Source organism: Schistocerca americana, chromosome 3, assembly GCF_021461395.2.
Source record: "Schistocerca americana isolate TAMUIC-IGC-003095 chromosome 3, iqSchAmer2.1, whole genome shotgun sequence".
Lineage (NCBI taxonomy): Eukaryota > Metazoa > Arthropoda > Insecta > Orthoptera > Acrididae > Schistocerca > Schistocerca americana.
In genome coordinates, this window is record NC_060121.1 from 587,719,382 (window position 1) to 587,733,580 (window position 14,199).

Below are 14,199 nucleotides of genomic sequence, written 5' to 3' on the forward strand. Positions count from 1 at the left end.
AATGGTGTAGCCAATGTATTTATATGATTGATTGCTTTGTGTATTTTGCTAGTTTATTTTCATTCTATAAAGAATTTTCTTAAATTGTCTACCTGTCCATAATGTAGGTTTTTTTATGTCGATAAATCCCCTTCCAACTTCCTTTCTCCTTAATGTGAATCTTTCTGTTGCTGAATGTACACTCCTGGAAATTGAAATAAGAACACTGTGAATTCATTGTCCCAGGAAGGGGAAACTTTATTGACACATTCCTGGGGTCAGATACATCACATGATCACACTGACAGAACCACAGGCACATAGACACAGGCAACAGAGCATGCACAATGTCAGCACTAGTACAGTATATATCCACCTTTCGCAGCAATGCAGGCTGCTATTCTCCCATGGAGACAATCGTAGAGATGCTGGATGTAGTCCTGTGGAACGGCTTGCCATGCCATTTCCACCTGGCGCCTCAGTTGGACCAGCGTTCCTGCTGGACGTGCAGACCGCGTGAGACGACGCTTCATCCAGTCCCAAACATGCTCAATGGGGGACAGATCCGGAGATCTTGCTGGCCAGGGTAGTTGACTTACACCTTCTAGAGCACATTGGATGGCACGGGATACATGCGGACGTGCATTGTCCTGTTGGAACAGTAAGTTCCCTTGGCGGTCTAGGAATGGTAGAACGATGGGTTCGATGACGGTTTGGATGTACCATGCACTATTCAGTGTCCCCTCGACGATCACCAGTGGTGTACGGCCAGTGTAGGAGATCGCTCACCACACCATGATGCCGGGTGTTGGCCCTGTGTGCCTCGGTCGTATGCAGTCCTGATTGTGGTGCTCACCTGCACGGCGCCAAACACGCATACGACCATCATTGGCACCAAGGCAGAAGCGACTCTCATCGCTGAAGACGACACGTCTCCATTCGTCCCTCCATTCACGCCTGTCGCGACACCACTGGAGGCGGGCTGCACGATGTTGGGGCGTGAGCGGAAGACGGCCTAACGGTGTGCGGGACCGTAGCCCAGCTTCATGGAGGCGGTTGCGAATGGTCCTCGCCGATACCCCAGGAGCAACAGTGTCCCTAATTTGCTGGGAAGTGGCGGTGCGGTCCCCTACGGCACTGCGTAGGATCCTATGGTCTTGGCGTGCATCCGTGCGTCGCTGCGGTCCGGTCCCAGGTCGACGGGCACGTGCACCTTCCGCCGACCACTGGCGACAACATCGATGTACTGTGGAGACCTCACGCCCCACGTGTTGAGCAATTCGGCGGTACGTCCACCCAGCCTCCCGCATGCCCACTATACGCCCTCGCTCAAAGTCCGTCAACTGCACATATGGTTCACGTCCACGCTGTCGTGGCATGCTACCAGTGTTAAAGACTGCGATGGAGCTCCGTATGCCACGGCAAACTGGCTGACACTGACGGCGGCGGTGCACAAATGCTGCGCAGCTAGCGCCATTCGATGGCCAACACCGCGGTTCCTGGCGTGTCCACTGTGCCGTGCGTGTCATCATTGCTTGTACAGCCCTCTCGCAGTGTCCGGAGCAAGTATGGTGGGTCTGACACACCGGTGTCAATGTGTTCTTTTTTCCATTTCCAGGAGTGTATGTGATGTATTCTATATTTGTGGCATTGTGATAGTGTAAGTGTATTGAGTGCTTCTAGGTCTGTGTTAATCCATTTCACTACTCCAAATGAGTAGTCAATAGTGGTATAGCATAAGTATTTATAGCTTTTGTCTTGTTTCTAGCAGTAAATTCTGTTTTCAGCATTTTTGTTAGTCTTTGTCTATATTTTTCTTTTAGTTCTTCTTTAATATTTGTATTATCTATTCCTATTTTTTGTCTGTATCCTGGATATTTGTAGGCATCTACATTTTCCATCACTTATATGCAGTCGCTGTGGTTATCCAATATGTAATCTTCTTGTTTCGTGTGTTTTCCCTTGACTATGCTATTTTTCTTACATTTGTCTGTTCCAAAAGCCATATTTATATAATTGCTGAATACTTCTGTTATCTTTAGTAATTGGTTGAGTTGTTGATTTGTTGCTGCCAGTTTTAGATCATCCATGTATAGCAAATGTGTGATTTTGTGTTGGTATGTTCGAGTAATATTATATCCATAATCTGTATTATTTAGCATGTTGGATAGTGGGTTCAGAGCAAGGCAGAACCAGAAAGGACTTAATGAGTCTCCTTGGTATATTCCATGCTTAATCTTTATTGGCTGTGATGTGATATTATTTGAATTTGTTTGGATATTAAGTGTGGTTTTCCAATTTTTCATTACTATGTTTAGGAACTGTATCAATTTAGGATCTACTTTGTATATTTCCAATATTTGTAGTAACCATGAGTGGGGTACACTATTAAAAGCTTTTTGGTAATCAATGTATGCATAGTGTAGCGACCTTTGTTTAGTTTTAGCTTGATATGTCACCTCTGCATCTATTATCAGTTGCTCTTTACATCCTCGTGCTCCTTTGCAACAGCCTTTTTGTTCTTCATTTATAATTTTGTTCTGTGTTGTATGTGTCATTAATTTCTGTGCAATGACTGAAGTTAATATTTTGTATATTGTTGGTAGGCATGTTATGGGGTGATATTTTGCTGGGTTTACTGTGTTTGCTTGATCTTTAGGTTTCAGATAAGTTATTCCTTGTGGAAGTGTATCAGGGACTGTGTATGGGTCTGCAATGTAACTGTTAAATAATTTAGTTAGATGTGAATGTGTTGAGGTGAACTTCTTTAGCCAGAAATTTTCTATTTTATCTTTTCCAGGGGCTTTCCAATTGTGCGTAGAATTAATTGCTCGGGTGACTTCATGTTGCAAAATTATCACTTCAGGCATTTGTGGTATCATCTCGTATGTGTCTGTTTCTGCTTGTATCCACCGTGCATGTCTGTTATGTTGTACTGGGTTTGACCATATGTTGCTCCAGAAGTGTTCTGTGTCTGTTATGTTTGGTGGATTGTCTATTTTAATGTGTGTATTACCTATTGTCTGGTAAAATCTCTTTTGGTGTGTGTTGAATGTTTGGTTTTGTTTCCTTCTATTTTGCTTTTCTTGTATCTTCTAAGTTGTTTGGCCAATGCTTGTAATTTCTGCTTCTTTTCATCTAATTGCTCTATCGCTCCGTGTGGCTAGCAGTGTCGTTAGCATTGTGGACGGGCATAGGGTTCAAGTGTCATCCCCGACCATGACAGCGCTTGTCTGAGGCTTCATTAGTTCTGTCCTGAACCAACTAATCACACTGTCTTTTGTACTTTGGTAATCATTGTTGGCCAAATGCGTCACAGTCGCTGACACTACTTTCGGTATGGACATCCTCAAAGAGGTCGTGCCTATTTCTTGCTGTTAGAGCTAATGAATTTGCATCATGAGTGGGGTTCCAAACTATTTATTCTATGTAGTTTTCACAGAAGGCATTTAGTAATGTTTCACATGATATCTTGTCATGTCAACCACTAACAAAACTGTAATTTTACCAATTGATTGTTGAATGATTAAAGACTCCACCTATGGTTATGGTACCATAAGGGAACTTACAAGTGAACTTAAATTTTCTCTAAGGTTTCTCATTACATCACGAGGTGAGTTCAGTGGGCACTAGAAGGATCCAATTACCATTTTATGCTCACCCGATACTGAATCTTGCACTAACCGTCACTTGTATGCAGCTTCAACTTGAATTCTCCATGTTACGTTGGTCATAATTACCATCCTGCTTTTAAATTTCCTCCCCAGTTGTAACGAAAAGTGTCAGTCGACACAGGTGGAAAGTGTTAGACTAATGCTAAGGAAACCTAGAACTCCACAATTCAGAGTTAAGTGCACTACCTACTCACATTTCACATGTACGTGCATTTCCTGACATGCTTGCAAAACAAACTGTACTAAAAATGATGCATTTTGGAGAAATCTTTAATGCAGTGTATTACAATATCTGCATATATTCATAATATACAAGTATAAATTGGAAATTACTAAATACAGCTTGGTTGCCTCCTGTTCTCTTAAATTCTTTCCAGTGTAAGTGCCTATTTGCAGGTAAAAGTGTGGATGGTGCCTACAACCAAAATCTTGCGCATTGTTTGCAGGAATGCACATTTGACCTGTGTCCGCTTGCGACTGCTTCACAGTAAACAGAGTTTTACAATATGGCAGTTTTATGATATTTTTCTTCTATACAAAATAATAGCTAATAGCTCACACATTTTGGTATCCAGTATAGCTACAGTATTACATCTGTTTTTCTGTTTCCCAAGTCACTGACTTGCATATATAGCATATTTCTTAAAATGTACATGACATTGTCACAATTTTGTAGCCAATTAAGACAGACACATGACCAATACTGCCAATGACAAAGCCCTTCTAATGGTGATAATGCAATTTGGAAATCAGACTGTTGTTGTCGCACATGAAACTAAATTTGCACTTGTGATGTGTGACCAAAAGTGTGTACAATTAAAGTTAACATAAAAAACATCAAGAACATCCTCCACTGTTGAGTAACCATCAACATAAACAAGTGGTACAGAAAGAGGCTGCTTTCTGTTGTAATGGGAAAAAAAGTGCTATGAGGCGAACATAAAAGATAAAAGTGTGTGTTCTTTAGCTAGTAACTTCCACATAAGTCCTGCAAATGCTTGCTGAGATGTTCAGGTTAGAACAAAAACTTGCACAAGCTTACTTCTGCAAATCATTATTGCAAGATAATTTCATGGACTTCTACAAGTATTTGCACAAATGTTCCGCTACAGTTGTATTGTGTGACAGATAAGTGGAAGTTTTAGAGTGTTGTGGTAAAAAAAAGGGCAGCCATTGCTATTTGTTGCATTATTATTATTGAAGAAAAATTGTTATGGAAAAAAAGCTAAGAGTTACAGAAAAGTTTAGGTCAAGAAGTAGACACAGAGATGAATATACTTAAGTTATCAAAAAACACTATTGAATGAAATAAAATTGGACACTTCACTCAGATTGAAAACTTTCTGAGTGTGTCATATGCTGGCTTCAAACATCTCTTTTTTATTGTAAAATCAAATATTCAAAAATACAATATGAAAATGCTGCAAGCTGTATCAATAAGAGAGACATTTTAATTACTCTATTATTTCTGCAAACACTATTTTATTATGAAAGTAATGCATTGATGTTCTTGCAAACATTAAAAAAAATCAGCTAAAATTTAAAGATGTCTGTATTGCCATTCTACTTCCCCTTCTGGTGAAAAAAAAGTAATTGGTAAATTCATTTCACACTTCCTTGGCTACAGTGGCCATTCTTTTTTTGTTGTTGTTTTATTTGTGGTAAGGACTATGGGACCAAACATCTGAGGTCATCGGTCCCTAGTGGCCAATTATGTATGCTTATGGGTTCTGCGGTACATTTGTTTTGTCCCACTTGTCTTTGCATCATTTTCCTTTTTTGACACTGACATTTTTCTACTATCATTGAACATACAAAACTTCTGTAAGTTTGAGGAACTCGCAAGTTCAGCAAGAATTTGAGGAAAGATGCAAGAAACTGTGTCCATCAACTTGCAAGAGCCACTTCTGCAAATTGACAAAACTAGGATGTCTACTTATTGGGGGTGCTTCCACTTGAAAGAACTTGCAGATGTAGCTTCTGCAGGTGGCTTGCAGAAGTTTAATTGCCATCGGAAACACGGCTTAATGAGTATAATATTTTGATCAGTTGTACAAAAATAACTGAAATCCATGACCCGACATATGTTAAAAAAAAAAAGTTAGCACATTATTAATAGCTACCACAATAACTTTTCAGTTTGATGGTTGGTGAGTGTCATTAGCATAATGGAAAACATACACCTGGTTGGCCTAGCATGATTCTGAACTGCCCCCTCTGTCGGTGTGCTATCATCTCACTATTGACCATTGGTCAACAACTGTTAGAGAACACTACTGATACAACAACTCTATGAGCAACATAATACAACATTACAAAATGTTGCCTAGTGCTAATCTAAGTGCATTCAATACAAATAACAAAAAAGTAAACTTGTCCATTACCTTGGGGAAAAGTGGACAGCTCTTCGAGCACATTCAATAGCTTTTGGAGCATTTCCTTCAGCTCGCCAATAAGCTGCTGCAAGATTGTAATGCAACCACGATGTTCTGTTCTTCTGCAGTGAGGAAGAAATCTGGTGCACAAAGAAATTTATATCCCCATTCACCACAAGATCTTGAAGTACTAGGAGCTCTGGGCTCATACTAAGATTTCTGCGTTCAACCATAGCCTGAAATTACATTTTTGTGCATGTTACTTTGTACTAATTAACTGCAATCTTTTGTTCATGCTCCATGGATCATATTTGTAACAACTTGCCATGACATGGAATATGTCAGTCGATTTACGAATAAGACATTTTCTCTATGAAAAAATGGCTACATGCTTGCCAATTACATTACTGGATTTTTAAAAGCTTTATCTACAACAAAATTTTATAAACATTACCAAACCACATACACACCACCAATTCAGGAATTCATATATGGAACAGTAGGAGTTACTGAGTAGGAATGATTTAAATTTGTTCTTGAAACTGTCATCATCTGCTACCAACTTTAATTTATACGGAAGATGATCAAATTGTTTTATGGGTGAACATTTTCTTTATAAGTTGTGGATAGTGAAGTCTAGTTTTATTCATAATGTTATATTTATGAATGCTTTTGTTATTTTAAAATGGTGCCTTATTCTTCACAATAAATTTCGTAAGAGAGTAAATGCACTGTGAGGCTGTTGAGAGTAAACAGTTACCTACGTGTGTGTGTGTGTGTGTGTGTGTGTGTGTGGAGCTGCCAGCTCACAAAATTACGCCTTCCAACATCAATGAATGGAAGTATGCTAAGTAAGCTAATTTTCTAATGCTTTCATTACCAAAACCAGCAAATACACTTAGAGCAAATATTGCTAAACTCAAGTATTTGAGAACATGTATAATATATTATTTCCAACTCAAGTTCTGATTAATGTGAAAACTTATGTCTTTTAAGCAATTATTTCTGGTATTTCTTTTCCACTGTGTATTATTACTGAAGGCATTTTACTGAATTGAAATAACTGTCCCCCCCCCCCCCCCCCCCCCCACACGCACGCAGAGTTATGTGATAAATTATTTACTGACAGTCAATCAATAACACTTTCATTTATTGATGCTTTTGTTGTTGGTGTGTTTTTCCAGTGTAAGATGAAAGGTCATTTGTATACAGAAATAAAAGAAGTGGTCCTAAAACTGAATGTGGATCACCAGTAGTAGTAGTAGTAGTAGTAGTAGTAACTTCCTCTCACATCCCTCCCCCTCAGAGGCATATTCATCATGTAAGCTACATGAGCTACATACAATGACCTTTTGCTTCCTATCAGTTATATTTGGGGGGACATGAGAGAAGCTTCCACGAAGGGTGTGTCCTGACAACTAAGCCTTACACATCCGGGCGTCCCCTGGGCGTCTAGGTATACCTAGACGGCTGATTCTCTCACACCAGAAGCAAACAAACATGCGAGTAAATAAACAGTCCTTATCAGAGCCAACTTTAACTATCATATCTATAAATATTGAAGGCATATCATCAGCCAAAGAACATCTGTTATCCAACCTATGCTGTGACAAAAAATGCGACGTCCTGTGTATACAAGAGTCGCATAGAGATGAGCGACAGAGACGACCAAAAATACCGGGCATGAAACTAGCTGCAGAAACACCGCACTCTCAGTATGGAAGTGCTATATTTGTAAGACCAGGGCTTCAGATAATCAGTGCTCACTGCACCGTAGAAAATAACATCGAAGTCATCTCACTGGAGCTGAGTAACTGCGTGGTTACCTCTGTGTATAAGCCCCCTTCGGCTGCATTTTCCTTCACACCACCCAGGAACTTCCATAACAGCAAGACGTCTGTAGTAATCGGTGACTTTAACAGCCATAGTCATTTGTGGGGATACTCTGAAGATGACGAAAATGGGGAGGCAGTCCTCTCCTGGGCTGAATCCCGCCAGTTGTCTCTTATACATGACAGCAAGCTACCCCCTTCCTTCAACAGTGGCAGGTGACAACGTGGATTTAACCCTGACCTCCTCTTTGTGAGTGAAGACATCACACAGCTTTGCTCCATATCAGTGTGCTCACCCATACCAAAGACGCAACACAGGCCACTACTGTGTCAAGTTCTTCCAGCAATAAGGCCACAGGAGGTGAATTTCAAACGGAGATACAATTTCAAGAAAGCTGATTGGAAAAAATTTGCTAAGATGCTGGACAAGGAGATTAAGTCTGTGCGACCTATTCCTGAAGAGTATGACAGCTTTGTTCAAACTGTCAGACATTGCTCCCGGGCATCAATTCCAAGAGGGTGTAGGACAATGTATCTGCAGGGTGTGACACCTGAAACAGCTGCTCTGCTGGATGGATACTATCGACTATATGAAGAAAATCCTTATAGCGAGGAAACTTATCTGGCTGCGCAAAATACTCTCTCCTCAATCTCTGAGGCGAAGAGAGAACAGTGGATTAAACTGATGACAGAATGTGAGATGAGTAGAAGTAGTCAAAAGGCCTGGAGATTGTTACGACACCTTAACAATGATCCCTCCCAACCCAATACGCATACAAATGTGAAGGCAGACCAGATCGCACACCAGCTTTTGAAAAATGGTAAACCTGACCATACCAGTAAAATCGGGAGACAAACCCTGGAAAGGGAGCCCGAACAAGAGGTAAACATTCTGTCTCGACCATTCAATTTGAATGAGCTCAACTCAGCTCTCAACTCAGCTCTAAATAAGTGCAAAGTCAGAAAAGCAGCAGGGGTAGATGACATAAGAAGTGAACAGATCAAGAACTTTGGTCCAGGTGCAAAGTGCTGGCTGCTCGAGCTAATGAATAATTGTGTCAAGAGCGGCAAGATGCCAAAATCTTGTCAGAAAGCAAAAATTATAGCTATACATAAACCAGGGAAAGACCGGGATGACCCTAAAAGCTATAGGCCAAACTCCCTCCTATGCCACCTGTATAAGGTATTGGAAAGGTTGATCCTCCAAAGAATTACAGATATGATAGAACCACTACTGATCCCTCAACAGGCAGGATTCAGACAAGGGAAGAGCTGCACAGCACAGGTGTTGAATTTGACACAGCATATAGAGGACGGCTTCCAAAGGCGGCAGATAACAGGAGCGGTGTTTATAGATCTTTCAGCCGCCTACGACACTGTCAACCACAGACTCTTGTTGCTGAAGCTATACAACCTCACCAAGGACTACAAACTAACCTGTCTAATTAGAAATCTTCTGCAGAACCGAAGATATTTTGTGAAATATCAAGGACAAAGAAGCAGATGGATGCAGCAGAAAAATGGGTTGCCACAGGGCAGTGTACTGGCACCCACCCTCTTCAATATATACACTAACGACCAGTCGTTACCAGAAGGAACACAAAGTTTCATATATGCAGATGACCGAGCAATTACAGCACAAGATCACAGCTTTGAGAGGGTGGAGCGGAAGCTAACTGATGCTCTGAAAGAATTAACTGCCTATTACAGAGACAATCAATTGAAACCAAATCCTTCTAAGACCCAGACCTGTGCTTTCCACCTCCAAAACAGACAGGCTAGTAGAACCTTGCAAATAGATTGGGAAGGAACCTCTTTAGAACACTGCAAGACTCCAACATACCTCGGAGTCACTCTGGACCATGCTCTTACATATAAAGAACACTGCTTAAAAACAAAGCAAAAAGTGGCTGCCAGGAACAATGTGGTTAGGAAGCTGACTGGAACAACATGGGGAGCACAGCCAGACACAGTGCGCACATCCGCATTAGCCCTCTGCTACTCTGCAGCTGAGTACGATTGCCCAGTATGGTGCAGATCTACACATACAAAGAAAGTTGATGTTGCTCTGAATGAGACATGTCGTAGCACTACGGGTTGTCCCGCAAGAAGTTCTTCCCCCAGGCCACACAGAGAAATGGTCCACATGGAAAGCACTCAACCACCTGCGTTCTTCTGTCACAAGATCCAAGAGTAATCTGGAGAGGTGGGGCTTCCAGGTGGGTTCTCTCCAGTGTGAGTGCAGAGCTGCCGTGCAGATATCAACACATCTACTACAATGCACATTACCTCCAACTGTGTGCACCATGGAGGACCTTGTAAACGCTTACACAAAGTGCACTGGACGTTGCAAATTTTTGGGCATCCACTGTATAGATTAAAATCACCTTATGTTTGACAACACAATCTGTGTCTAATCATTTATTTCATTCTTGACTAGTTTAATTTATAAACCATAATGTATGTATGTAGTAATGTATCTAATTTTTTTTTTTTAGTTTGCTTCTGACACGATAAATACCACTTACTCATTGCACTTCAAAAGGCATAAACTTCTAGTTTCTCCACAAGAACATTATGATTTACAAAGTCAAATGGTTTGCACAGATCACAAAAAATCCTGATAGGGAAAATACTGTCATTCAAATATTTTAATACATGGCTAGTGAAATGATATTTGCACAGTCTGGATCCATGCACAGCCAGAACTCCTAAATATTCATGAAAAGATTAGTCAATATTCTCAGGTAAGTCTGAACAGAATGAAATTTTCACTCTGAAGCAGAGTGTGCACTGATTTGAAACTTCCTGGCACATTAAAACTGTGTGCCAGACTGAGACTGAAACTCGAGGCCTTTGCTTTTTGGGGGCAAATGCTCTACCAACTAAGTTACCCCAGCACGAATCCCGACCCGTCCCAATACTGGCGGAAGTAAAATTGTGAGGATGGATCTTGAGTTGTGCTTGGGTAGCTCGGTTGGTAGAGCATTTGCCCACGAAAGGCAAAGGTCTTGAGTTCGAGTCTCTGTCAGGCACACAGTTTTACTCTGCCTGTAAGTTTCAAGTCTGAACCAGTTTTCTTCTGGATTTCACGTCATTCGCCTCCATGTTAACCCTGTTCTTACTGAATACTAGTTCCATATTCAAAAAATAAAGTAAGTCTACCAAGAAATACTTGTGTCTACACTTTGACAGCTGTCTTCCATTCCTGGACTAACCTATTCATTTGACTTTTTGTTTACATGAAAGATAATTAAATTTAGGGAGTCTTAGCAAGAGATATTTTTTATTTGAATTTTAAAGTTGATTGAATTTAGAAAAACATGCCAACAAATTGACACATGTTGCTAATAGTTGCCTTTTTTCAAGATTTTTCAGAACTGTATCATGATTGTCACCCACTTTCAGAAATAGTCACAAGCCTGTAGAACGCTTCACACAAACCAGGCCATGTTGTGAGACACATACTTTGACAAGGGCTGCAGCCCCCATTTTCAGCTCTCTTCTTCTTCTTTTTTCAAACCGCTTATTAAGAAAAACAATTATTGTATGAAAAAAATTCTAAACTTCACACATGGTTTGTGTCTCTTGACCAGAACCTTCCCTTAATCAATTTCGGGAAATCATGGAAAACCTAAACCTGTATGGCCATAAGGAAATTCAAGCTGCTGTCCTCCTGAATGGAAATCCAGATCTGTTTTCTGACAAAAAAAAGAGAGAGCTCTTGATCTAAAACTAATATCACTGATAGTTTTTATTACACACGCACACACACACACACACACACACACACACACACACAAACACACACACACACACACACACAGAGGAAGGCATTTCAATGTGTATGGAAACATTTGCCTGCAGATAGTACAGATAATTAGAAGATGAAAACTCCTTTGGAAATTGACTTCTGCTGGAATAGGCAGCTGCAGCTGGATATCAGAATGGGCATACTTCATGGTTCATAGTGACAACATGCAACAGATCTATACATGAAGAAGTATCCCATGTTTTCTCAATGACATTCACCAGGCACCTCTGCAAGGAAAGCCTGGACAAAGCAGGGTATTTGCAAAGTTACAATCCTCTTTCCTTTCTTTCACCACAGACTGTGTGTGTCTTTTGTGACCAACATTCTTTGTTTGGATGTAGAAGCCCCGTGAAAGCTTTATAATGTGATCATTTGACATACAAATTAGTTGGTTTTATGTTTTTCTGACTTGTTACATAAATATTAGTTTGTCTGAAAAATGTATACTTCACATTGACAGAAGATGACAAGTATGACACTCTTGAAATGGTTACTGCATTTTAACACTGCCACCCAGTTGAAAACTTGAGAGCTTTTAACAATAGTGTAGGCTGGCAGAGCCTACATTTACACAAATGGTATATGGCTTTCAAGTTCCTTTCATTATTTTTTGCAAGTACTTTGAACTTCACAAAAACTTGCACTGTGTGTGTGTGTGTGTGTGTGTGTGTGTGTGTGTGCGTGTGCAGGCACACACATGTGTTTTATATATCAGAATATTATTATACTGAGCGAATGTGCAGTTACGTGTGTTTCAATGTATGTCTAATTAGCACTAGACAAGCAGAAAGCAACATTTCAGCCACAAGAGTAACAATAATATTCAATATGAAAGCATACATATCTAATAAAGCTTTTTTTTTACATAATGATGGTACTTACAGATAATTATTAAAATTGCAGGCACAAATAATTACCTTGAGATGTTCAAATGTCCTCATGCTAAAGTCCAATCGAGCTGCCTTTGTACAATCTGGTTTCTTAAAGTAATTTTCCTGAATTAAACTCGATGGCAAAAATTTCTCTATCCTAAAGAAAAAGACAGAAATGTCATTATATATTTATGAACATCTATCCTGTCAGGTACAAGGGAATAGAATTTTTCTTTGACGTGTATTTTTCCTCAACTTAAATATGCACAAACACTGACATACTATCTACTACAGAAACATCAATCTGATTACTACAATTTACAAATATCTTTATCCAATCACAATCTGTCAAAAAGTAGCAAAATATCAATATATATTATCAACAGCACTTCACCACACTTGGATACAATACAGATTTAGCTCTTTGTCTCAGATATACTGAAGTGTACTGAAGAGCTGTTAAATATTGCTACATGTTGTGTATCATCTATTGGAGACCGCTGGCTAGAGAAGATGGCTGGTGACTTGTATGTCACCCGTTAAATCTGGCTTCTGGAATTCTTTATCATTTAAAATTTATAGCTTCTGGAAAATGCTGTGACTGGATCATTTATGGGGTGTTTAATTTGCTAGCATGTTCTTTGTACAGATAAACTGGAGCACTCTTCATTGAGGCAACATTTCAGCTCCCTCTATACCCAGTTTTACTGAGACAGTACTCCAATAGTAGTTTCAAAACAATGAGGAATAGCTAAAGAGCTGCAACAAATTTCACATGGAGATCAAGAAAACTTTTCACAACAATGAGGAGCAGACACACACAAAGCTAAAGAATTGAAGAACAGGAGCCAACACTTGGGAAAGATGACTCAGTTGTACATACAAAGTGTGTTGGTACTGTGTCACACAGTAAACCAAAATAAGACACAGGTTTACAAAGTTTTACACATAATGAAGGGCAGGGCAGAAGATGTCTATCAAGCACTTCTCTTAAAGGGTGTCGCCACACCAGAGGACTTCAAGTCGTGCCTGCAAAGTGAGACAATGCACCACAAAAGAGTACACAAAAACACGTTCAACAGACTTCTGAATGATGTATAAATGGTAGTCCTGGTAGACCACCAGATCTTTGCATTGCTGATTAGGAAAACACTATGAGAAAAGAGGTGAGGATTTATAACATCTGCTGATGTCTAATCTTGAAGTAGCAATGTCGAATGTCAAAGTAGGTGGTGACATCACTAATTAAAGAATAGAGGTCACTGGCAATGACCTCTACAAATTAGGTCTACACTGAAGAAGCGAAACAAAATCCATGGATTGATGCGGGATTTGTCAGACAACATCCAACGCTCTCAGTGACACAGATACTACCGGCTCCCTCGCAAATACAATGCCATTGAGAAAGATATTTGGAGGTTGGAGGAGAACACAGGGCATTTCTGTTGTGGATACACAGGGTGAGACATAAACTGCTGTAAAGAAGGAAGGGTATTCAACAACTATTATACTACAAGATGTTATGCGGTAGGACAGGTCTATGTGAGCCAGGACCTCCAGATAACTGCAGCCAACCTGCTGGACCAGGTCAAACTACGCCCTGATCAAGGTCATCCTTCAACATGCCACAATCTTTCCCCATCACCATACAGAA

General features: G+C 40.2%; 1 protein-coding gene across 3 annotated transcripts in view; it reads right to left on the minus strand.

Annotated features, from left to right (window-relative positions):
- The window catches only part of LOC124605134 (tetratricopeptide repeat protein 17), a 335,078-nt gene that overhangs the window by 266,898 nt on the left and 53,981 nt on the right, over positions 1–14,199 (minus strand). For all 3 annotated transcript variants that reach the window (XR_006978605.1, XM_047136616.1, XM_047136617.1), the window contains exons 3-4: positions 12,591–12,702; positions 6,037–6,263 (exon numbers count right to left, since the gene is read on the minus strand). Coding sequence is in view for 2 of the 3 variants with exons in the window: in XM_047136616.1 (XP_046992572.1) it covers positions 6,037–6,263; positions 12,591–12,702 (339 nt within the window). In the remaining variant the exon portion in view is untranslated. The remainder of the gene's footprint in view (positions 1–6,036; positions 6,264–12,590; positions 12,703–14,199) is intronic.